The sequence below is a fragment of the Podarcis cretensis genome, assembly GCF_951804945.1.
Source record: "Podarcis cretensis genome assembly, chromosome: 1".
Classification (NCBI taxonomy): Eukaryota; Metazoa; Chordata; class Lepidosauria; order Squamata; family Lacertidae; genus Podarcis; species Podarcis cretensis.
The window spans coordinates 15,018,858-15,043,993 of NC_137170.1; the positions used below are offsets into that span (position 1 = coordinate 15,018,858).

Below are 25,136 nucleotides of genomic sequence, written 5' to 3' on the forward strand. Positions count from 1 at the left end.
GAATAAGAGCACAGTGAAGACAAATGCGATTCTGTGTTGCAAATCTCTTCGCGGGCGGCTGGAGAGATGTTCGCCTTTACTTTCTGGGCTGAGCAAATCACATGGGGGTGGGTGGGAGGAGGCACAGTAATAATCTCCTGACAGTGGCCGTGTTCACACATCACTTGAAGCCGTGCTTAAATGTGAATGCGCAGAATGCAAGTGCATGCTAAGGCCATGGGTGCTTTGCTACTCTTCTGCTCCTGCCATGCTGCAAGGAATAAATTGTGGCCTGGCTTAGCGTTACAGCAGAAACCTGGTCCGTTTTCTCCAGGTAACCCATAAACAGTAAGCCATGAAAGCACCTTTCGTTTTGTATATATATACTAAATTTGTATAGCAGCCTGTCAGGGAACTGACATCGGAGCCAGAGGTGGAGGCAAGGCTCCCAAGCAATGCTGGAGAGGGGCCCAGCAGGGAGAGAGGGAGCTCATCAGCTGGGGAAGGAAATCAGCGCAACACCAGTAGAGAAGGGGGACAGATGGGGGATTCGGAGAAGAGGCTCCAAGACCCTTCGCCCAAAACCAGTGGGGAGAGCACGGGCACTCCTCTGCCCACTCCCTCCCTGCGCAGAAGACTTCCGCGCAGGGAGAGTAGGAGGAGGAGACTTGGCGTCAAACAACTTCTTTGCTGGAAGAGGTTCAAAAAACGCCCACTGACGGATTCTGCTAGCGACTGAACAGCCACGGAGTGAAGGGCTGTCAGCCAGGACAGGTTTAACCAGGCAACGTAGCCAGTAGTGGCGGTAACTTACGCACGAGCAACCCCTTATAACCATTACACAGCCCTTCATCTATAGATCTCAGGGCAGTTCCCCACATTAAAAAAAGGTAAGAAACACAAAATACATAATAAAAACAAGAACAAACTTTGGCTACTTGTTTGTGGTTTGCTTAGAGAGAAAACACATGTTGAGTTCTGGTTTGGACAATACATTAAGCCAGACCATGACTTGTTTCCCGGGAGCAGCAGCAGCAGCGAAAAAGTGAAGCGCCCATGATGTCAGATCTAGATTTGAACCATAGTTTAGCTTAACTACAGTTTGAAGCGATGTATAAACCAGGCCATCAATCTCCTGACAGACATAGCAAGCAGGAGAGACAGGTTGCTCACCTGTAACTGTGGCTCCTTGGATATCTGCATGGTCCCACATTGGGGTTCAGTGCCTCCTCAGAAGACTGAAACCTTCTCAAGCTAAGTGAAGAATTGTTTTGTCAGGAAGCCTACCCGTGAGCCCCAGGGCACATACTTGCATTTTAATTGGACAGCACCCAGTTCACACTTCTCAACCCAATATGCATACCAAAACACAGCTATCCCTCGAAATTTGCACTTCTCCAAACAATGTGCACAAAAATGCATTATATCTGAGTAAAGTGTGTATAAGCATGCAAATGCCAAAATGCACTATATTGGAGGAAACAGTTTGCAAAAATGTGTTTATTAGTCAAAACTGCATGCAAAAATGTGTTTATTGGGAAAGATGTGCATCAAATCGCTGCCAGATTCTCACGGGAAGAAATTCACAAATTGTTGCGGAAATGTGGAGAACTGAATTTAAGATCTGGAAAAACGAGGAACTGAGAGAAACCGAAATTGGCAGGTATACATATATTGTGTGTGATTCTTACCATCATCTCAGGCAAGGTGGTCTCAGGTATACAGTTTTCCCAGAAGTCCTTGTACACTAGCCTGTAGCAGTATCCTTTAGAAACACGTCCAGCACGACCTTCACAGAAAAGGCATAAGCTGCTTTGACTGGTTACGTTTGAGCTTAAAACTTCCTTGGCAGTGGCTACTCCTGACAGGTGAGCTTGCCGTATCCCACAAATGCCACCTGCTTGCTTTCATTTAAGCTTTATGCTCAAAAATGGACTAAAGAATCAATCATCCACAGAGGCACCAGCAATAGGGAGACACTGGGGGCTTTTGGGATCTTTCCTGAATTTTGCAGCCTTTGGAAGGGCAAAAAAAGAGAAAAGGAATAGAGCCCTTCCAAACCCATCAGACAAATCTGCCCCATGACCAACATTTCTACCACCCCTGCAAACTTCATTATAGAACAAGTCTCTTTGCACCCTGGTCTGTAGTTCTGCATCCTCCTTGAAGCTAGGATTTGTTTTACAGTGGTACCTCAGATTAAGTACTTAATTCCTTCCGGAGGTCCGTTCTTAACCTGAAACTGTTCTTAACCTGAAGCACCACTTTAGCTAATGGGGCCTCCCGCTGCCACCGGAGCACGATTTCTGTTCTCATCCTGAAGCAGTTCTTAACCCGAGGTAATATTTCTGGGTTAGCGGAGTCTGTAACCTGAAGTGTATGTAACCTGAAGCGTATGTAACCCGAGGTACCACTGTATTCTGGATTGTTTTACTTGGTGGTGTAATGTGTTGTAAACCACTTTCGGAGTTTGTCTTTAAAATATAAAGTGATATACAAACGAAATGAATAATAATATAATAATAACTTTACATCAGCACCACCCTTACCTCTCCTCTGATTACTGCTGCTTTTAGAAGCCCAGCACAGCCTCAAGCTTTGATAGTTGGTCTCTTCATCACAGACAAGATTTTTGGTCAAACAGAAATCAATGACTACAATAAATAAATAAATAAATAAATAAATAAGAACGAACAAAGTTTACGGAATAAAACTGTGCTTCTGCAATGCAAATGTTGGCTTAATGTAAGATAACACACACAAAAGAGAGGAAAAGACTATGCAAAACAGAGGAGTGATGATCTGAAACGGCATGTTACATTACAAGAAACCGTGTTCAACTTGGCTCAACTGGAGGCAGTCATAACTTTTCATGGTCGAAATTTGGGGGGAAAGTGTGGCTTATATCCGGGCCAATACGGTATGATAAGCATCTTCAAATATCTAAGGGCTGTCACATGGAAGACAGAGCAAGCTTGTTTTCTCCTGCTCCAAAGGATAAGACCCAAAATGATTCAAGTTACATGAAAAGAGATTCTGACTAAGCATCAGAAAGAACTTTATGAAGGCAAGAGCTGTTCAGCAGTGGAACAGACTCCCACAAGATGTGGTGGACTCTCCTTCTTTGGAGGTTTTTAAGCAGAGCTTGGATGGTCATCTGACATGTATGATCTAGCTGAGATTCCTGCATTGCAAGGCGTTGGACTAGATGACCCTTGGAGTCCCTTCCAACTCAAGAATTCTAAAATTCTATGGTTCTAGGAGTCTGCAGCCCCCAACACCCCCGATCATTGGGGCCAGACTGGCTGGGGATGAAGGGAGTGAGAGTCCAACACTAGGACTAGCAGGAAGTGATATAAAGAACAATGACGGTAAATTTTTTCAATATGCAACAACGGCCGCAAGGGTCCTATTAGCTCAAAATTGGAAGCAACAGAACATACCGACGCTTGAGGAATGGAGAGTAAAACTACTAGAATATGCGGAGATGGACAGATTGACGGGGAAAATTAGATATTTAAAAGACCAAAGGTTCATTGATGACTGGGGGAAATTTGTGGAATATCTGCATAATATAAGTGAGGGTCAGATAACGCTAGTTGGGTTTAAAAAGGCTCTGTGAAAAGGTTGGAATATTGTCTAAAGAGAAAAAGAAGGAAAGAGAAAATAATGTCAATATAAACTAGGATTTGTGTGAATTTGTTAAACGAGGGTATGGATGATTCGAGGGGAAGTTGAAGGAAGTCTCAAAGAAAGGAATCTGTGATAATAAGATGTAAACTGTTTTATTTTTCGTTTGTTATGATTTAAAAACAATAAAAATCATGTATGAGAGAGTCCAACAACTTCTGGAGGTCCACAGGTGCCTAATCCCTGGGTTAGAAAGTTTGATGGTAACTGGGGGGGGGCAGGGATCCAGGTTCAAATCCCACGCAGTCACTGGCCCAGAATGCAAGCAATGCTATGCCAAACCATGACTTAGAACATGGGTCGGCAAACTAAGGCCTGGGGGCCGCATCCGGCCCAATTGCCTTCTGGATCCAGCCCGCAGATGGTCTGGGAATGGCCACGTGGATAGACGTGCATCTGATTGTTCGGGTTGCGCCATTTCCCCCACACACATACGCGGCGGCGGCGGCACCTCCTCCCTCCCTCCTCCTGGCTTCTCCCTGCCCTGCCTAGAGGAGGAAGGGGGCTGGGCTTTGTTGGTGCCAGCCTCTCTACGGAGCCCTTTCATGCGTTGCTCATCGTCCCCCCGCCGCCACCAGCCCCTCCCGCTCGCAAGACACAGGAGCAGCTGTTGGCTGAGCGCCCCTCTTGAGCGGCCGCCATTTAAAGCAGTCCCTCTCCAGAGCCCTTTTGCACGCCGCTCATCATCCTTCATTCATTTTTTTCCCCAAAATATAGTACGTTCCCCCACAAGGTCTGAGGGACAGTGGACTGGCCCCCTGCTGAAAAAATCTGCCGTAAAGAAAAAAAAGGAACATTCTATCATATGTGGTGGGAATGTAAAAAAGTAAAGAACTTATGGGAAATGATATATAATGAGATAAAAAAGATGTTGAAATATACATTTTTTAAAAAACCAGAAGCATTTTTACTTGGTATTATAGGTCAGGACATTAATAGGCAAGATGTTAAATTGTTTTTATATGCAACAACTGCGGCAAGAGTGTTGTTAGCCCAGAAATGGAAACAAGAAGAAATTCCTACGAAAGAAGAATGGCAGACGAAATTAATGGACTATGCAGAATTGGACAAAATGACAGGAAGGATTCGAAACCTGCGGGACCAGAGATTTACAGAAGATTGGAAGAAGAATATGAATTATTTGAAGAGAAACTGTAATCAACAAATTACGCTAGTAGGACTACAATAAGTTTTGTAAGGAGAAATATAAGAAGTGTTACAAAGTAGAAAAAGATAAGAGATATTGGTTATGAGTTTGAAATGTAATAGCAAAGATAAGAAATGCATACTGAGAGATTAGATTGGAAAATTTTCAGACAGGATTGATGGAAGTCAAAAATTTGAATAAGATATAAAAGTATGTTTAATTACTGTTGAAAATGATATGTTAAAAAACTAATAAAAAATTATATACAAAAAAAGAAAAGAAAAAATCTGCCAACCCCTGACTTAGAATGAACCCACAAAAAGATGTGGGTAACTCTCACGGGGCTGTTGTGAGATGATTGTAAGAGGAGACAGAGAGGAGACAGAGAATAAGAAGCACATCTGCCTCACTGAAGAGTAAAGATGGAGAATTCCAACAGAAACAGGAACAGAAATTGCCAATGTTTGCTTATTCGTCCCAGGTCCAGAATGAAAATCACTTCACTGAATACAATCTGCATTTGCTGTTGTTGCTTTCAGTCTGCAAACAGTATTTAATTAATGAGATTTCCCCTTATTTGCATTGTGCTTCCTTTGCACTTCAAGTGAACGAAGTGGAAGAACATTAGGACAACGTAATTTCGCCACAGCGGAGAATGAGTAATGCGCTTTTTGCAGAAGATGAACTGAAGCGGAACTGAAGCAGTGTTGCATGGGATAAATGCAGGGCAGAACAGAAAATGATGACTTCTTACATCCCGGCTGAAGAATCATAAGAGTGGGATAAACATGTGATTAATTAAATTATGCAGCAGCAGTCTGAATCTGATGCAAACTTTACACCCCCCCCCAAAAAAAAAGATATTGGTGTTTGGTTTTGCTTGCATTTTAAAGAGGTAATCTCCATTGCAGAAGTTATACCTTTTTTAGCTGCTAAACTGAAGACCAGACTTAAAATGGAGGGAGCTATCGTTTCTAAAAGACACGCTTTTCAGCAGGTGGAAGATTCTGACTACCCACTGAAAAAGCCTGTCCTCCTTTTAAAAAATCAAGCAACTGTGAATGGATTAAGACAAGGGCACAGACATTCTCCTCCTTTCCTCGTGGCTGCTGCTTGCTGCTACCACCAGAGGTCATGAGAATATTGTCAGCTAAGCTTGGGGCTGCTGCCAGCGCAAAGGTCACAAAACAGCAATACCAAACCACCAGGCAAAATCAAGGAAGTGCCTGCGAGGAGGTGGGGGGTAGGATGGAGAGTGGGATGTGAAAACAAGCCTCCTTCTCTCCTAGCAGGGACAGGGAGCTCCCTTTTGTCGAGAAGCTGCTAGTGCCAATCGGAAGGTCTTGATCTTGCATTTGTGTCGCTCTGCATAATTGTTTAGATGCTTCACGTTGCTGCCAAGAGTCAGCTCACACTTTATGGGCCTCAAAGCAGGTTTCCTCTCTAGCGACAGACACACACACACACACAAGTTCGTCACTGCAATACAGCATTCGAAAGAGTTGGTTTTTAAAAAGCAATGCTCCTATCAGATTAGGCCAGTTGATGCCTACGGCTCTTGAGCAAGGTCTCACATCCGGAGCACAAAGGCTTCTCCTACGTTAGAGCCCTTTCGTGCTGGTGTGATTGTATTTTTCTGCAACTGGCTGAAAGCAGACTTTTAAAAGATCACACAACACTTCCTATGGTGCTATGTCATCAGGCAACGCTTTCCCCATGGTGAAGATGCTTGTTGTAATGTTTACTCGTGATGCTTCTTATTCAACGTAAGATCCCCTGCAAATTTAGTTAGAAGGCTCCTCTTCAAGGCTTCTTCCCCTTGCTTTCTTTTCGAAGGGAAGAGGAGCGTCTCCACCCCCATCATCCAGCCTGGACACTGAGGTCCAGCGCCGAGGGCCTTATGGCGGTTCCCTCGCTGTGAGAAGTGAGGTTACAGGGAACCAGGCAGAGGGTCTTCTCGGTAGTGGCGCCTGCCCTGTGGAACGCCCTCCCCTCAGATGTCAAGAAATGACCGCTCCCCACTTAAAACGGGGGGTGCCCTTTGCGTGGACGCACGCAGCCCCTAGATCTGGAGCGGCTTGGCTTTGCCTTCCCTCAGGTGGGATACCTGGAGGTCTCCGCCTACCTCAGTCAGTTGTCCAATCCCACCTGGGGGAAGCGTTGCCAAGGAGACCAGGCCAGGTAGGGGAGGGATTACCTGCCCACACAATAGAGGGAGGATCTTACTTGGGAATCCTCACTTGGCTCCAGAGCTTCTCCCACTCTACCCACCCTCAGTTAATGTCTTATTTTGCAAGTTAACTTTTCTTCACAGGTTTTGCAGGTTAGCTTTTCTTCACAGGTATGCGGGCGCTGCTACGTTAAGCTCGCTGTTAAAGGGCCAGAAAGGAATTTCCCTGCATTGGCAGGTTTCGCCTTTCCCGTAGCAAAACGTCACAACTTTGGCGGTATCAGGCCTTGGGCGGAATCCTTTGGTCCATCTTCCTCTTTGCGGCGGCGATACCAGGGTTCCCCGTTAAAGGGGTTTCTGAAGGGAGGCTTTGACCGTACGCCGAAAGGTCGTCATTGCTCTCCCCTGCGGCAGCGGCGTAACGGGGGTGGCTATCTCTGCTTGAACATATGTTTTCCAGAGCCGGCCCACCCCCCACACACACACACACACTGGATAACCCTGATGCTCCCTAGGTCCCTGGCTGGGGACTGGGGAGGGATAATGCCCAATGCCCAAGCCAAGTTGTGGCCAATTTAATCCCATAGCACGTTGTCTTGAGTCGTTATTCCACATGATGGGGGGGACCGCTCGGGATCTGGGGACTCCGCCTGTCCACGCAAATAAACAACTACTTTACTTTTAAAAGACAATTGAAGGCAGCCCTGTTTAGGGAAGTTTTTAATGTCTGGCGCTGTGTTGTTTTTAATATTCGGTTGGAAGCCACCCAGACTGGCTGGGGAAACCCAGCCAAATAGGCGGGGTATAAATAATAAATTATTATTATTATTATTATTAGGGTACTAAAGCACTAAATTGCAACTTAATTAGTCTGCTCTTTTCTGAGCAGCCTGTGTGCTCTTCAATTCCTGGTTAAGTTTTCTTCGCTTTCCTTCAAAAAGAAAAGAAAATGTAATTCAAGTAAACCTGTAATTAAGGCATGCATACTCATAGTCAATAAAACGAGAGTCAATGATGCTTTATCTCCACTAGGCAGGAAGCAATGACATGGGAAGACGGCAAAGGGAGAAACCTTCAACTGAACAGTACAGTAGCGCTGAAAAGTTCGGCAGTCTTCAACTGACAGGCTAGAGCGACAATTCCATTTGAAGTGGACAAAATCTCCGCAAATCAGATGTGAAAAAGAGACACAGATACAATATAGAACACACTAGAATGTACCGGGTTGCCAACAATATTGCCTGACTTGCCTATTTAAAGAAAAGCGAGCGAACCAAGGATGGCAGTTCCAGACTAAACAGTTAGTGTTGAAGCTACGAAAGTTAAAAAAACACACACACTTTAATCTCTCAGAAATCAAAAGCACTTAAGAACCCAACTTGGGTTGGCTTAGCATTCTTTGGTTGTGAGCAATTTGTGTACAACCCAGAAGCTGGAAGAATCAAAGCGCTGCAGAACTCTGATACTTTAAAAATAGTGTTGTAAGTGTCACTGGTTTCTGCACAAGTTTGGTATGGCTAATGGCCTCTGCCTTGTGACCATTATACTCCATGCAACATTATAATATTTGGCTTGCCAAGAGCTGTCAATCTCTACTTTTAAAAGCTCAAGTTTCTAGCCCCTATGGTAAAAAAATGCAAGCAACTTGTCTGCAAAAGACTCAAAAAGCCAGGCTTCTGTATACGTGAGGTGCTCCCTTACATCTACTCAACACATCCTAACCACTGCATGAATACAATAACTACTCCCCACTTCTCTGTCCTAAAACCTCCCCCCTTCTTTACCTTTCTGGTGCTTACCAAACTAGCACCCGAAGCAAGTGCACTTGATTTTATGCAAATTGAATGAATCACAGTAAATTAAAATAATAAACCTAATTTAATGTGAGTAGTTATTGCCAAAAGCCATAAATAACTCCCTCTTCCTGACTTTCTCTCTGAACAAAATAAAACTTTTCCTTGGGGCAGAATTTGAATTTTTGGCACAGAGAACACTCCATCCTAGTTTTAAATGTGCCTTTGAGAGAGCTCCGAGACAGGGAGAAAAATACTCCAGCAATTCTGCCTTACATAGTAAAACAGGGACCCAGGGACCTTATGCTCAGAAGTTACTCTGAAGCAAGCAGCTCAAAGGGTTTTAAATGTTGGTTTATCAATAATGCTAGAAGAAAAGCAGAACATACAAATATTTATTTTTATTCCTATGACCATAACGCATCAAAAAGTGCTTACCGTATTTGACATCTGGAACTGTTACAGAGCTCTCTGCAATGTTTGTAGACAGAATGATCTACATGAAGGTTTTAATAAAGAGGAAATAAGAAATTATTTATTTAACGATTTACATGATTGATTTAATTAACGGCATTTAAAGGCTGCCCAACAACAATTTACTAGCCTTAATATAAAAAAGCCTTAAAAAAAACAAGAAAGCAAATAATCACAGCAAAAATTATTACTGTTATTTATATACAGCATATACGACCAAGTAGAATCATAGAACTTTAGAGCTGGAAGGGATCCCAAAGGTCAACTAGTCCAACCCCCTTTCAATACAAGAATCTCAGCTAAAGCATCCATGACAGATTTAAGAGAGACAAAGACACCATCAGCAAAAGCAAAATCATAAACAGCGCCAAAAGATTAATTTCAAACCCTGGGAGAAAATAAAAATGTGTTCACCAGGCACCCAAAGAACCATAACAATGTGGGCACCAGGCAAGCACATTTTCTAACCAGGAGCCACCACCAATAAGTCCTCGTCTCCAGCAGCCATCTGGTGCTTTTTATTTGGATAAGACACCTGGAGAAGGGGCTCAAACTGACCTCCTGTTCAGGTAGGCATCTATGGGAATAGATAATGTTTCAGGTATCCTAACCCTACGCTATTTAGATGAGAAGACTATATGGGTTGCATGTGGATGGTCTGCAATAGCTACTTTAATTTAAAAAAAAAAAACTGGGCATCTTAGCATGTTTGTAAATAAGCCTTGAGATGCATATAAAAAGAGATTTATGAGTTAACAAATACTACTGAAGCCAGTGTTCAAAAATCTCACCTTTCGGTAACCAGGAACTGGAGCCAAGAACACATTATTCTGTTCTTCTAAGGTGACGCTGGAATGCAGCGGATATACTTGCAACCTAAGGAAACACAGGTGAGAAACTTGCGGCTCTTCCAAATCACCTGCTTATTGAGCATTCATCTCTATATATTTTCACAAAGTTTGCCAGGAGGTAATCGGATGCCCGCTGTTTACCGAGCTATCGCTGTGATTTGTTTGCACTGGTATTATACCACCTCAAGAACCATTATCCCAGTGCACTTTGCTGCCACCTGCCTTAGTGCAGAAAGTCCTGCGGGGTGGAGATAAGTTTGTTGCACAAGAACACCAACCCCACTTTAACTGTGCAAGCTAAATTTGACCACGTACAACTGAAACCCACTGGCAAAATAGTGACATTCTGGAAGTGGCCCCAGTAGCAACAGAAGGGCACAACCAGACACTGGCACTGCTGGTCCCATGGTATGGAAACTTCCAGCAGAGATTTGGCAGGCATCCTTGCTTTTGACTTCCAGGCATTTCTCAACGACTTTTTATTCTCACAAAAGGGCCCAAGCAGTTGTTTAAAATTTTCTTAAGTTGGTTTTAATGATTGCTCTGTGTTGCTTTTGCAGTTTTTTATGTTGCTACACATCACCCTGATGTTTTGCAAGAGGGCAGTAAATAAAACTGGATCTTGTGCAGGGTTTGTTTTTTTTGGGGGGGGGGGTAGCGTGTAAAGCCGAAATCTCATATAGTCAGTCCCCTGGAACCAACCATGCACAAGCAATCTTACATTCCAGAGCCTGTGCAAGATCTCATGGGGCCGTCTGAGATCTCACAAAGGCCTCCAGAGCCATGCAAGACCTCTCCAGAATTTACAAGGTCTCTGCCTTGCTTACTGGGCTCTCGGAAACCCTCACACAGGCTCTGGAGGCCTTTGCAAGATCTCAAATGGCCACACAAGGTAAGGCAGGTGGAGAGTAGGTGCGAAAAGAGCTTTTAAGCTCGCTGCGTTGTTGTTGTTGTTGTTGTTGTTGTTGTTGTTGTTTAGTCGTGTCCGACTCTTCATGACCCCATGAACTAGAGCACGCCAGGCACTTCTGTCTTCCACTGCCTCCCACAGTTTGGTCAGGGAGCAGTCTGCAGGAGGGAGCAATGAGTGATTTCTGTTCTGTTTGCTTTGCGCTTCGCATTTCTTTTTAGAGTGAATGTGGACTTTCAGAAGCACACAGTGTCTCCCATGGAGAAGTTCAGTAGTCCTTTGGAAAAACTGCAGACCATCAGCAGCCTTGATTTATCTATCAATGTCACAGAGGTACAAATGTCATAAAACTATACTGCAGCAGTTAGTGCACATTCAGAGTCTGTTGTTGTTTAGTCGTTTAGTCATGTCCGACTCTTCGTGACCCCATGGACCAGAGCACACCAGGCACTCCTGTCTTCCACTGCCTCCCACAGTTTAGTCAAACTCATGCTGGTAGCTTCGAGAACACTGTCCAACCATCTCATCCTCTGTCGTCCCCTTTTCCTTGTGCCCTCCATCTTTCCCCACATCAGAGTCTTTTCCATGGAGTCTTCTCTTCTCAAGAGATAGCCAAAGTATTGGATCTGTCCTTCCAGTGAGCACTCAGGGCTGATTTCCTTCAGAATGGAGTGGTTTGATCTTCTTGCAGTCAATGGGACTCTCAAGAGTCTCCTCCAGCACCATAATTCAAAAGCATCAATTCTTTGGCGATCAGCCTTCTTTATGGTCCAGCTTTCACTTCCATACATCACTACTGGGAAAACCATAGCTTTGACTATACGGACCTTTGTTGGCAAGGTGATGTCTCCGCTTTTTAAGATGCTGTCTAGGTTTGTCATTGCTTTTCTCCCAAGAAGCAGGCGTCTTTTAATTTCGTGGCTGCTGTCACCATCTGCAGTGATCATGGAGCCCAAGAAAGTAAAATCTCTCACTGCCTCCATTTCTTCCCCTTCTATTTGCCAGGAGGTGATGGGACCAGTGGCCATGAGCTTCGTTTTTTTGATGTTGAGCTTCAGACCATATTTTGCGCTCCCCCCTTTCACCCTCATTAAAAGGTTCTTTAATTCCTCTTCACTTTCTGCAATCAAGGTTGTGTCATCTGCATATCTGCCTTACATGCATTTACCGTAATTTTTGCTCTATAAGACTCACCTTTTTCCCTCCTAAAAAGTAAGGGGAAATGTGTGTGTGTGTCTTATGGAGTGAATGCAGGCTGCGCAGCAATCCCGGAAGCCAGAACAGCAAGAGGGATCACTACTTTCGCTGCGCAGCGATCCCTCTTGTTGTTCTGGCTTCTGAGATTCAGAATTTTTTTCCCCTGTTTTCCTCCTCCAAAAACTAGGTGCATCTTATGGTCTGGTGCGTCTTATAGAGCGGAAAATACGGTAATTTGTGTGCTATCGGCCGGCCACCAAGCACATAAAGCTGCGTTCACACAAGTGAAGTGAGTGCAATTTGCGCGCCTACTGTGAATAAACAAACAAGGGGCCCGCAGTTGTAATAGAGAACATGTAGAGTAATAGTTGCTCTTTCACCCTTCTGCTGCCCCAAACAGGATCTCTCAAGCTTTCTGTGCTATTACACCAAACTCTTATCTTCATCAAATGTGGCTGTGCAAATACCATGCACTTAAACCACATCCACACCCCCCCATGGAATTGGGAACTGTTGTTTGTTAGCGGTGCTGGGAATTATATTTCTGTGAGGGGTAAACTAGAGTTCCCAGCACTCCTTGGAGGAGTCACATGCTTTAAATAGGTGTTAAATGTAGGGAGTGCATGTGGCCTTAGTTTAATTTTGTCCTATCCATGTAGCTTACTGCAGCTAAAAGCAAATATATTGGGGGGCGGGGAGAGTGAATGACCCTATTTAATAGGGCTATTACCACAGCGCCTCTCACCATAAACAGATTTAAGACTCACCTCTTGTGAGCCATGATCGTGAGAAGCTCATGCATGCGATTTATTTCTGCCAAACCTGGAGGGCGAAAAATAACCGATAAATAGTGTGCTGCATGTTTACTTGGAGCTAAAGAAGTACAAAATCATTTATAGTCATCTGGAAGATTGTTTATTCAACTGCAAGCGGCTTTCACCCCGAACAAACGTCTCCTATCTGGTTTGCGTTCACACTTTTTGATTCTCCAGCCAAGTGCTCAGATTGTGGCTTACATTCGCATTTCACACCCCTGCTATCGTGCTGTGTCCGTTGCATTCCCTGTGACCTTCACCTAAGTTGTTAACATTTACTGCCCAGGATGTTCCAGACTCGGCTGAGAGGCTGTGTTGGTTGCCATATCTTGGGAGGGTGTGTTCGGTTTCTAGAGCCTCAAATTAAGCAGGAAGGTGGTCTCAGTTGATCAGGTAACGGCTAAAAGCTAGTATTTGCACCAGGCCTGACCAATTCACAGGCTTTATACTCCTGGCCAATGGCAAAGGCCAACCTTGATGAAGCTGTTCCATTTTGTTCCCGGTGAGGGAGCCAAAGAATGAGAGCACATAATCCATTTTAGCTCATCAGGCTAGGCCCCTGTTTGAAACTGGGAGTTCAAAGGGAGAGCCTATACATAGGGGTGCCCAGATAAGGTCCCAAGTTTAATAATCCCCGGCATCTCCAGTTTAAATCTAAAAGAGTGGGGGGAGATCAGGTAACAGGAAATTTGAAATATAGTGGTACCTCAGGTTAAGTACTTAATTTGTTCCGGAGGTCCGTTATTAACCTGAAACTGTTCTTAACCTGAAGCACCACTTTAGCTAATGGGGCCTCCTGCTGCTGCCATGCCGCCAGAGCTCGATTTCTGTTCTTATCCTGAAGCAAAGTTCTTAACCTGAAGCACTATTTCTGGGTTAGCAGAGTGTGTAACCTGAAGCGTATTTAACCTACCACTGTACCTCTGTCCAAGTCCTTGGAAAACCACTGCCAGGCAACTGGGCCATAAAGAACAAATAGTCTGGCCATGTGTAAGGTTATCTGCCTAACTGTACACAAAGAAACCACAGCCCAAACGACAAAGAGTTGGTGACATTTCCTCATATGTTAACAAACAGTTTCTCCTCCATCCCAAAAAAGTAAAAACAAACCTCACCAGGTAAAAATGCCAGCACACTGCCACGCTCAGTCATGAAGTCCAAACTCTGGATTTCTGCATGCGGGTTTCTGGTTTTAGGGAAAGAGACAGTATGCATTAGTTTCACGTTAAAAGCAACAATGATCTACTTTTCCAAAAGAAAGGCCTAAGGAACAGATTCGCTCACAATGCCAACGAGGGAAGCTTCCCTTTGTGTTTAATGTTATTCGGCTAATTGAACAGATGTGTTTACAAAGTGTTACCTGGAGCTACAATTTCTGCAAAATACATGCATGAAGAAGCTAAGAGCAAGAAGCCTACAATAGCCTCAACAGAAAGAGAAGCGTTCTTATTCCCTATTATATTTCAAAAACTTGTTGTGTAACAAGCTTTTACAAGCTCTCTCTTTATATCACAGCAGCTCACACTGGAATGCATCTCCCAGAGATGGCAACGTAACAAATAGAATAGTTTTGATGTTTTGGAGCAATTCTAGCAGCTGAAAAACAAATGCATATGCTTTTGAACTGTGTATTTTTTATTCACAGTAGGAATCTGAGTGGCCTTCCCCATTTTCTAGCCAACCACCTCAGCCAGCATGGCCCAGGGTCAGGGATGATGGGCGTTGTAGAACAATATTTCAAGGACACCAGATTAGGGAAATGAGTGCTCTGCAAAGTGGTACAGACTTTAATGTTACCTATCAGCTAACCATTGTGCCAGAAGTTCATTTTGTTGCTGCCATCCCCAGCACTCTCAAAATCTGAAATGTGACGGGCAGCAGATCTAGGGGTTCTGAGGCAGATTCTCCCCCCCCCCCATCACTTGCCACCTGGCCCCCTTTAACAATAATTTTAGGTAACTTTTAACAGAACTCAAAACGGCACCCCGCAAAAACTATGAAGCTAAATACATCTGACAAAAGTCACCCCCGCCTCCCCAATTATGAGCTTTTCTGATCAATCGGGGGGGGGGGGGCACACACACTGCAAGCCTCTTTATAAGGGAATACAAAAGAAGTCAGTTTTGCAAATCTCTTCCGCTTTATAGGAGTAATTAGACCTCGATATGAAATGCTGCAGATATTCACTTCACTTACAGCATCCAGAGGATAGAAGAGAAGAGTTTGGATTTGATATCCCGCTTTACCAGTACCCTAAGGAGTCTCCAAGCGGCTACAATCTCCTTTCCCTTCCTCCCCCACAACAAACACTCTGTGAGGTGAGTGGGGCTGAGAGACTTCAAAGAAGCGTGACTAGCCCAAGGTCACCCAGCAGCCGTGTGTGGAGGAGCGGAGACGCGAACCCGATTCCCCAGATTACAAGTTCACTGCTCTTAACCACTACACCACACTGGTGTAGTGTAACATATTACATAAGCACCTGATAGTGGGGGTCTCACAATGCTGGAACATGCTTTTTATCTTGTTAAGTATCTCCTTTTAGAAGAAAAATACTAAGGGAGGGATGGAAGTAAGTCTAGGATAATAACGACTTCTTTTTTAAAATGAATATTTATTCATTTACCATTCTTCAGTTCCCAAAGAGCTTCCCAAAGAGCTTCCAATGAAAGCCAGTTATTTAAAACAGTCTTCTCCCAACCTTGATCCCTGCAGATGTTCCAGGACTCCAACTTCCATCAGCCCCAGCCCACATGACCAATGGTCAGGGATGATGGGAGTTGGAGTCCAATAACACCTGGAGGGCCCTAAACTGACTATCGCTGAGGCAAGTCAGTTTCTAACGATCTGGTTTCATTTTCCCCAGTCAAGGGCCATGTTCTGGGAACAAATGTAGGGTCCCCTCCAGACATCCTTTTCATGGCACCCCCATGACAATTTGAGCTCATGATCCTATTTTCAGTACTGTTTTGGGCAAACGTATGACATTCGTTTACAATCAAGTGCATATCCAGTAGCTCCTATCGGAGCTTCCGTACGACCGAGCTGTAATGGCTCTCCTCCTCTTCGTATCTTCGGAATCCATCGACCTCTGCTCCGACGGTGATTAATGACCTAAGCCTTTAATGAGACTTCAGGCACGCTCCCATTACGCAGAGTACCCAGACAACAGCAGAAGAGCCAGAAATATGTGCTACATTGCTACGTTTATGTCTAACTACGCAGGACAGAAAAGAATATGCATCTGCTCTCTGTGAGAGACAGAACAACAGGAACAAAGAAACAGGAAACCAATAATATCAACATCCGTCTCCTGTGAGACTTCCAACAGTCTGGAATGTCAACAGAGTCTTGTGACTCCAAAAACTGCACAGTGGCATAACAGAAATCTAACAGCTCCCTGCAACTTTTTATATACCACAAATGTTCTGCTTTACCCCCTCACACACACATACTTTTATTGTGCTATATTGCATTGTTGCTGTCTGGAGAGGCACCCTGATTTACAGTGGTACCTCAGGTTACATATGCTTCAGGTTACAGACTCCATTAACCCAGAAATAGTACCTCGGGTTAGGAACTTTGCTTCAGGATGAGAACAGAAATTGCGCAGCGGTGGCGCGGCGGCAGCAGGAGGCTCCATTACCTAAAGTGGTGCTTCAGGTTAAGAACGGTTTCAGGTTAAGAACGGACCTCTGGAACGAATATTGTACTTAACCCGAGGTCAAAACAAAATACAAAAATTCCTTCCAGTAGCACCTTAAAGACCAACTAAGTTAGTTCTAGGTATGAGCTTTCGTGTGCATGCACACTTCTTCAGTGTGCATGCACACGAAAGCTCATACCTAGAACTAACTTAGTTGGTCTTTAAGGTGCTACTGGAAGGAATTTTTGTATTTTGTTTTGACTATGGCAGACCAACACGGCTACCTATCTGTAACTTAACCCGAGGTACCACTGTATTTGCTTTCTTCATAAAATTATTGCAACAACACTGAGGAAGCACTGCAAAACGACTAATCAGGTGGGTTTTCAAAAGGGCAGGGCTTCCAGCACTTTGCAGAGGATTTGGAGACATACAGAAATCAGTTTGCGCCTTGGCTTCGCCACTGCTCCCACACCAACAAGCGCATGCAACACAGAATGCACCAAATATTCCTTCGTGGGGGTGGGGAAGACTAGTAAAGGTAGGCAAAAAGAGTTACAACATCCCATTCCAATCAGATGACTTCAGTCACCTCAGCTTTCTTCATCTGTGAGTCAACCGTCATAACTCAGGGATAGCACATAGTCTTTACATCAGGGGTGCAGAACCCCAAGCCCAGGAACGTGGGCCCCAGGCCTCGCTATATGGCACTTAAGACTCTCCTCACCTCCCACCCCACATCCTCCTCACCCACACCCTTACCTACATTGCCAGATTTAGAGTATTGCAGGCGGTTCCAAGCCAAGGGGGTGCAAAATATTAAATTAATAATAATAATAAATAATAATACCTATATTTATACAGGTAAAATGCGAGTAAATATATGGGTAAAGTGTACCAAAAGAAATTATTGTGGAAAGTAAGAAATTTCATTGCTCAGGGCCCCATATTACCAGTCTGCCCCTGCTTCCCTAATCCGAAAATTTTTACACATCACTTGGGAAGACAGGCAACGAATGCCAGTGTACTGGAAGAAGCAAAGATCACCAGTGTCGAAGCAATGATTCTTCAACATCAACTTCGTTCGACTGGTCATGTTGTGCAGATGCCTGATTCTCGTCTTCCAAAGCAACTACTCTATTCTGAACTTCAAAATGGAAAGCATAATGCTGGTGGTCAACAAAAGAGGTTTAAAGACTGTCTCAAGGCAAGTCTAAAAAAATGTAGTATAAACACCAACAACTGGGAAACACTGGTCTGTGAGAGTTTCAATTGGAGAACAGCCTTTACCAAAGGTGTCATGGACTTTGAAGACGCTCAAACTCAGGATGAAAGGGAGAAATGTGCTAAGAGGAAGGTATGTTTGGCAAACCTTCACCGTGATCAACTCCCACCCGGAAACCAATGTCCCCACTGTGGAAGGACGTGTGGATCCAGAACTGGCCTCCACAGTCACTTACGGACCCACTGTTAAAACCGTGTTTATGGAAGACAATCTTACTCGGCTACAAGTGATCGCCAAAGAAGAAGTAGTCCTATTTCATACCCTCTGCTCAAATGTTTTGCACAACTGGAATGTCTGTAGGCTGCCTTGATGAAGGAAACAGAGGGAGGTTATCAGTGTGTGCGGAAACTACTGTATGGAGGTGAAATCTGAATTGTTGCTCTACCCACTTTGGCCTCTGGGGTCGCCCATCATTGGCCTGAGACCTCCTAAAGGTTCCCCGTAAGGGATGTGGCCCTCTGTTTGAGAAGGGCACCCCTTCTCTGTTTCAAATGCAGAAGCTGCCAGGTCCAATTCTTAGCATCACCAGCTAGGGCCGAGAAAGAAACACACACACACACCTGAAATAATGGAAGGCCCATCACAGTCAACAATACTAAGCTAGGTGTAACCATCTTCCCAACCCTGCGTAAGGCAATTTCCCATCTTCGCAACTGCAATCTAAAATCTACTTGTTCTAGTGTAATTTTCCTTATCTCGATGAGATTATGACAGTAAAAAAAAGTATTAGGATTGAGGTTAACAGCAGCTATTTTAAAAACAGCATTTTGTTCTGATTTAAAACTAGGTCAGATATTCAATGGAGGGGGGCAGTGCAGAGAAGCCATATTTCTCCAAAAAAAAGAGAAAAGAAGGTCATACATTACCACGAAACAAAGCAATTATCTGTCCGTGAATGTTTTCCCCTCTGTTTATTTTCTTATTATGAAACTGCCCTCTGATAAATACAAGGCAACCCTGGAAGTCTTGCAAGAACAAGCTCTCTCCCAATTGTTAAAATTGCTCGACTGTAAAAAAAGATGATGATAGAGGGCTCTGCTCTTTTATAATACCTCTTATCAACAAGACGGTACTAAAAATCTCAATAGAATGCAATTTTAAGTTAGGAGCCGGCCTTATGAGGCTTTCAGGTTTTTGCAGTCACTGCATGCCAGGCTACTCAAAACGCTCCAGAGCACAGCAGATTGCATTGCCTTAATCCGTTCTGCACTCTGAACTAACATGGTCATTAAGTATCAAAATAAGATAAGATGAAAAGAAAGAGAGAGAGAGAGCGCTCAGGAGAAAGTGCATGGGGGGTTCCCCACCCATATAAGAAGTTTTCGTTGCATTTTTTTCTCTCTCTGAAATGATTTAATCCATAAACTACACAAACACACACAGATACAATCTTCCCCGCAGCTATCGAACTCTTCCATTTGACACAGCTTAGAGAGACACTCATACACAGATGTCCTTTTAAATGCAAACAAGGCATTAAACAAAATCTGTGAAGCCCAAACACGTATTAGTCTATGCAGAATTTGCATTAGCGTACAAAAACAGGCAAGAAGATGTCAAAGAGAACAACAACTACCAGACTTTTAGAAGACATATGAAGGAAAGTTTTTAATGTGTGACATTTTAATGTATTTTTAAACTTTGTTGGAAGCCGCCCAGAGTGGCTGGGGAAACCCATCCAGATGGGCGGGGCACAAATAATAAATTATTATTATCATCACCATCATCATCACCACCACCATCTCTGGCGCCACCTACTGTTGAACTCCCTGCCTTCTGCCCTACCAGATACCATCCACTGCTGACAAGCACCAATTTCCTGGTCGGAATGTTCCAAGGTCTCTTCGGAGGAGCAGCAGAGCCCACCTGTGCAACTCTGCACAGGGAGCAGGAGGAACAGAATCTCACCTGCTCTCTTTCATTTCCAACTCGTCAAACCACTGGATCAGAGAAACTGCAGCTCTGTACATCTCTTCAGGTATGACCGGGTCCTCAGTAACTTGAATAGGAATCTAGAGGGTAGAGCAAAGGGGGGGAGTGTTACTATTACTCTTGCCATTAATAAAAAAATTGCTGGTATTAAGGAGGTGGGGTGACACCGAAGGAATTATGACACCTTCCCTGCCTGAGGGGTCTTGCAAACAATGGTAAATGGATAGGGGATGCAGAAAGGTCAGAGAAGTTAAGAGAAAACTGCATGAAAATGTAAAGGAAAAAAGAAAATAGTAAAGGTAAAGGACCCCTGACAGTTAAGTCCAGCCGCGAACGACTCTGGGGTTATGGTGCTCATCTCGCTTTACTGGCCAAGGGAGCTGACGTTTGTCCGCAGACAGTTTTTCCGGGTCATGCTGCCAGCATGACTAAGCCGCTTCTGGCGAAACCAGAGCAGTGTACGGAAACACTGTTTACCTTCCCGCTGAAGCGGTACCTATTTATCTACTTGCACTGGCATGCTTTCGAACTGCTAGGGTGGCAGGAGCAGGGACCGAGCAACGGGAGCTCACCCCACCGCGGGGATTCGAACCACGACCTTCCGATCGGCAAGCCCTAGGCTCACTGGTTTAGACCACAGCGCTGTTATGATATGAGTACTACGCAGCTGCGAACAAGCAGTTCGCTGTTTACATCACATGATGGGTCTAAGCGTGGGACAGGATGTTCCAGGCGATTCTCAGGGTTATGTACTCTGTGTAACATGAGACCTTCCTGTTGTTTGTGTCCAGGAGGACGGACTCAGTTGCTTGGAGGATTCTGAGTGAGCAGACATGCTTTTGTACAGTGTACAGTCAGGAATAAAGTAGAGATGAAATAGACAACTTTCTGACTGTTTTCTTTCTCCTGCTGCTATGCAAGGGGGAAGGGGGTGTGCACCTATCACGAGGGAGGTGTCGCCTATCAAGATCTCCCTGGTCTGCCAGGATGCCAGCCAGGGTAGGTCACCGGCAACAGGCCCCAACAAGCCTGGGAACAGGAGCCAGCCTTTCCCGAGGGGGCCAGTTTCCAACAAGCGCCACCCACGTCCCTCAAAATGTTATATAGATGGTGTCTAACACCGAGTAAACAGGCAAAAATGTATAAATCAAGATCGAGTAAATGTTGGGAATGCAAAGAGAAAGAAGGTACTTTATCATATGTGGTGGTCTTGCAGAAAGGTTAAAGCTTACTGGGAAATGATATATAATGAATTGAAAATGATGTTTAAAATAACATTCGGGGGGAAAGGAGCAGCTTCCCTTCTGGGAATTATAAGGGTAGAACTACCTAAACAGTATAGAAATTTATTTATGTATGCGACTACAGCGGCAAGAATGTTATTGGCCCCAAAATGGAAAGTAGTAGTAGTCCCAATGAAAGAAGAATGGATACAAAAACTCACGGACTATGCAGACAAAAACTCACGGACTATGCAGAAATGGCAAAACTTAACGGAAAAATAAGAAATCAAGACAACAAACTTTCTATAAAAGAATGGAAATGGTTTACTGAATATGCACAAATAAATTATAAACAGATAAGGACATTGGCAGGATTATTGTAATAACCTCAAGTTTCATAAAAGTAAATATAAAAGAATCAGTTAATTCAGAATATGCAGGAAATGATAAATATAAATTTAACCGCAGAAAGAGGAAGGAAGTAGAGTTTTGAAATGTTAAAATGACTTTAAAACTACTGAAATGTATTTAACTGAAAATTACAAATAAAAAAAAAAAGAGGTCAGGCATGGGTTGTGAATAGAAGGGATGAGTGAAGGAAATCAGAAGAGACGTAGGACAGAAAGCAAGGTGAGGCAGGATGGCAGCTCGGTGGTGGAGCACCTGCATTGCATGCAAAAGGTCACAGGTTCAATTCCCAGCATTCCTAGGTAGAGGGGGGCGCCCCATGTTATGAGAATCCTGGAGAGCTGCTGCCAGTCTGTGTAAGCAATGCAGAGCTAGATAGACCAAGAGGTCTGTCTCCGTATAAGGCTGGTATAGTTTAATTGTCGTTGGGAATTATAATTTGGTGATGGGTAAACAGTGGGACGCAGGTGGCGCTGTGGGTTAAAGCCTCAGCGCCTAGGGCTTGCCGATCAAAAGGTCGGCGGTTCGAATCCCTGCGGCGGGGTGCGCTCCCGCTGCTCGGTCCCAGCGCCTGCCAACCTAGCAGTTCGAAAGCACCTCCGGGTGCAAGTAGATAAATAGGGACCGCTTACCAGCGGGAAGGTAAACGGTGTTTCCGTGTGCGGCTCTGGCTCTGGCTCTGGCCAGAGCAGCGATGTCACGCTGGCCATGTGACCCGGAAGTGTCTCCGGACAGCGCTGGCCCCTGGCCTCTTAAGTGAGATGGGCGCACAACCCCAGAGTCTGTCAAGACTGGCCCGTACGGGCAGGGGTACCTTTACCTTTACCTTTAAACTGCATTGCTCAAAATTCTGGAGGGGGGGGAATGTGCTTAAATGCATAGTGTGTACACAGCCCTGGTGGCAATTTTTTCCCCAACCAAGATACTGAAGGCAGGCAACCAACAGGTACAGAGAATATTTTATGATGAACTGAATTCCTGATACATTTCAAGCACAGCTGCTTTTCCTGTGGAAGGACTTCTAGTATGATTTTATTCTCTTCCCAGTTGTGCCAAAGTTGACAGGCAGGATGTACAAATGGGCACATTCTGCTCCGGATTGCGGAACATAAAGAAGCTGCTTCCTTCAATTTTTGGTAAGATGTAGTCTATTTATGAGAAAGGAGCTTTTAGGCGAAAATGAAGAAACTTGCAATTCCCAGCCAACACAAATCTTCCATCAGTACATTTTTCAAAGCCTAATTCACAATTCATGGCCGGTTAGAGGTATGTGCCTATCTCTCCAGGCACCGGCTGAATTCCTTTGACCTCCCTCCGGCGACTCCCGGCAGTACAAACACACGAGGTCCGTTCCGGCGATTTTTCTCAGGCTGTGAGAAAAACACACCAATTGCTCTCCTCCTCCCTGCTCTCCAGCATATCCCCAGGGAGGGGAATCAGACTCAGACAGAAATGTAACTACATTGCTTTTATTCCTGTCTTTCACTTCAGTACAGAGAAAACATGTCTGCTCTCACCAACAAACAGAGAGAAACTCCAAACTCCACCCATGTACATCCTGTACAGGTCATATGACACACACACTGAGCTAACATCCGGTGCTCAGTACAGAATGGACTGCCCCTTTGTTTCCATGGCAACAGTCACATACATCCTGTTTGGCTTTCCAGCCACAAGCAGCTGACTTGGCTGCTAGAGCCTTTGCTTGCTGCTGCATTGCTGCTTTAGAATAACAAATTAACCGAAAGTCTTCTAAAAGGAGATGCAATTCCACCTGAGTGAACAGCCTTTGTTCCCCTTGGCTAAAGAATGAATTATTTTCTAAGGTCAGAGAAACCTGGCTAATCAACATATTTAAAAATTGTGTGTAACAGAAGTAGACAGATAGTGAAACAATGCTTTTTAAAGAGTTTGCTGGTTTTTACAAGTTCCATTTATGTACAACTGTACCATGATTCCCTAACGCCTTGGTACTCGTATGTTTTGGCTCCTGAATGCTGAAAACCCAGGAGTGTTCTGGTTTTTGAATGTTCTTTGGAAGCCAAACGTCCAACGTGGCTTCCAACTGAGTGCAGGAAGGTCCGGCAGCCAATCAGAAGCTATGCCTTGGTTTTCAAATGGTTCCAGGAGTCGAATGGACTCCCAGAACGGATTAAGTTTGACAACCAAGGTAAGGTAAAGGTAAAGGGACCCCTGATCATTAGGTCCAGTTGCGGCGCTCATCTCGCTTTGTTGGCCGAGGGAGCCGGCGTACAGCTTCTGGGTCATGTGGCCAGCATGACTAAGCCGCTTCTGGTGAACCAGAGCAGTGCACGGAAATGCTGTTTACCTTCCCGCCGGAGCGGGTGCACTGGTGTGCTTTCAAACTGCTAGGTTAGCAGGAGCAGGGACCGAGCAACGGGAGCTCACACCGTCACAGGGATTCGAACCGCCGACCTTCCGATCGCCAAGCCCAAGAGGCTCAGTGGTACCACTGTACTAAACTTGGCAGTCCCAAGATAGAAAAGCAGTGAACAATTTTTTTGGCGCACGTAGCACACGCTATGCATTGTGTCCTACAGAGATGTGGACACAGAATCGCAGAGTTGGGAGAGACCTCCCCCAAGGGTCATCCAACCCCCGCAATGTTGGAAACAAACAATCACAATATAAAGTGTGCTAGACTGTTAGCAAACAAACAACAAAAAACCATGTTGCCAAGAACCTGCAGTCCTCCCAATGACGTTGGACCCCAACTGCCACCAGCCCGTGAGCATGGCTAATGGTCAGGGATGACGAGAATTGAGATCCACAACATCTGGAGAGGTTCCCTGACCCTGTTGCTCAGTGACCATTAACCCAAATCCTTGTGTGAAGATGTTAGTTTCATTTGAACAGTTGCATATATTTCACCTAAGGCAGTGAGACTGGATGGTCGGGATGGGTTGGTGAACCATTTTATGAAGGCTACAGGCCGTTTCATCTTCTATCTTATCCTAGGATTATTCCCTTCTTACTTGTTAGAATGTAAAAGCCATCAGTTTGAGTTTCTCTGCTTCAGTAGCTTTCAGAGCTTGAGTTTTCACCTTGCTGAAGCTTCGGCGCTTTTTTTTCTTTTTCTTTTTTGCTATCTCTGAAGACAAGAGCTGCCAGGGCGTTTTATCAGGCAAGTTTGCAGTTTGACAAATACAAGAGTCCACAAGTGGTACCCTGGCTGCCAGAAGTGACCCATTCAAACTGGAAGCAAATCTGATAGAGACAGCTTTACCCAACACAATACAGGCTTCTCACGAGCCCAGCACAGAAATAAAAAATAAGAGAATAATTTTAAATAATTTATTTTGCCTTCAAAAACCAAAGTACTCCCAAGTTGCTCTACTCTTGAGGAAAAGCAGCTGTTGGGATCCAACAACAATTCATGCAAGGAAGCCTGTTCACCCAGGCTTTCCCCCACCAGGTTATGTTGATGCATTATAATCCGATCTACTGATTTGTGATGTGCTTTGCATTTGGTTTTACTGATGAAATTTTATTGTTGATTTTTGTGCTACTCAATACAACGACACTTTTTCTTAATGTTGACGGTACAGAACATTTTGCAAACAAGTAAATTTGGGTTTTTTAAAGGAAAAAAATGACA

General features: G+C 44.4%; 1 protein-coding gene across 3 annotated transcripts in view; it reads right to left on the reverse strand.

Moving 5' to 3' along the window:
* TDRD9 (tudor domain containing 9) overlaps nucleotides 1–25,136 on the reverse strand; it is a 91,548-nt gene that overhangs the window by 29,561 nt on the left and 36,851 nt on the right. For all 3 annotated transcript variants that reach the window (XM_079983015.1, XM_079983016.1, XM_079983017.1), the window contains 7 exons: nucleotides 19,863–19,966; nucleotides 14,142–14,212; nucleotides 12,979–13,033; nucleotides 10,045–10,129; nucleotides 9,218–9,275; nucleotides 2,529–2,633; nucleotides 1,671–1,768 (listed from right to left, as the gene is read on the reverse strand). In XM_079983015.1, coding sequence (XP_079839141.1) covers nucleotides 1,671–1,768; nucleotides 2,529–2,633; nucleotides 9,218–9,275; nucleotides 10,045–10,129; nucleotides 12,979–13,033; nucleotides 14,142–14,212; nucleotides 19,863–19,966 — 576 coding nt within the window. The remainder of the gene's footprint in view (nucleotides 1–1,670; nucleotides 1,769–2,528; nucleotides 2,634–9,217; nucleotides 9,276–10,044; nucleotides 10,130–12,978; nucleotides 13,034–14,141; nucleotides 14,213–19,862; nucleotides 19,967–25,136) is intronic.